Genomic DNA, 921 nt, shown 5'->3' with positions numbered 1-921 from the left:
ACTAATGAGAATACAGATTTTGGCTAGGACAGCTCGATTGGCTGACGTCTAAGGATTTTGGAATTAAGATCAAAGCATAAACCAGACCTAAGGCTAGCTGGAATAAGTTTGACACTCATGCGTTCCTTATGTCTTACAGAGTGATAGATGTAGGTTCAGAATGGAGGACGTTTAGCAATGAAAAGTCAGGAGTGGACCCATCACGTGTTGGTGGCCCGGAGAATCCACTTCTCAACGGCGCGGACTTGTCCACGATGATTGGACCAGGCACGGGTGCCGCGTCATTCGATGGCTTCGGTACCGCCAAGTATCAAAATCGGCGTACAGTTAGTATTGAATTTCTCCTGTCCTTGTTACGTGACAACATTGTTAATATAAAATATATTCAAACGAAAATATGTTCTTCTCAGATGAGCAGTTCCGACAGAGCTTTACTCAATGCGTTTCGCGAGATCAACGGTATGGCAGATCGTATCAATTTACCGAAGACCATCGTGGACAGAGCCAACACCCTGTTCAAGCAAGTGCACGACGGCAAGAATCTGAAGGGTCGCGCGAACGACGCAATTGCCTCCGCGTGCTTATACATCGCCTGTCGGCAGGAGGGAGTGCCGCGTACATTCAAAGAGATCTGTGCGGTCAGCAAGATAAGCAAGAAGGAGATTGGTCGGTGCTTCAAGTTGATTCTCAAAGCTCTCGAGACCAGCGTGGATCTCATCACTACCGGCGACTTCATGTCCCGATTTTGCTCCAATCTCGGCCTTCCCAATATGGTACAAAGAGCTGCTACGCATATCGCTAGGAAAGCGGTGGAGATTGATATAGTACCTGGAAGATCGCCCATCTCTGTCGCCGCTGCGGCAATTTACATGGCATCACAGGTACGCCAAACTGTACGGCGACAGTACTTTTTTTTTTTTT

General features: G+C 47.7%; 1 protein-coding gene across 1 annotated transcript; it reads left to right on the top strand.

Annotated features, from left to right (window-relative positions):
• Positions 1 to 29: 29 nt before the first annotated feature.
• On the top strand, positions 30 to 893 carry LOC105462315 (transcription initiation factor IIB-like; the record flags this gene model as incomplete). The annotated part of the gene is made up of 2 exons (XM_011708838.1): positions 30 to 326; positions 411 to 893. Coding segments are annotated over exons 1-2 (681 nt in total), but the record flags the coding sequence as incomplete, so codon positions are not given.
• Between the last annotated feature and the right edge of the window lie 28 nt (positions 894 to 921).

Source organism: Wasmannia auropunctata, unplaced genomic scaffold (genome assembly GCF_000956235.1).
Source record: "Wasmannia auropunctata unplaced genomic scaffold, wasmannia.A_1.0 LD266012.1, whole genome shotgun sequence".
Taxonomy (NCBI): domain Eukaryota; kingdom Metazoa; phylum Arthropoda; class Insecta; order Hymenoptera; family Formicidae; genus Wasmannia; species Wasmannia auropunctata.
Note: the sequence above shows the minus strand (reverse complement) of the source record. Positions and strands in the feature narration are given on the sequence as shown.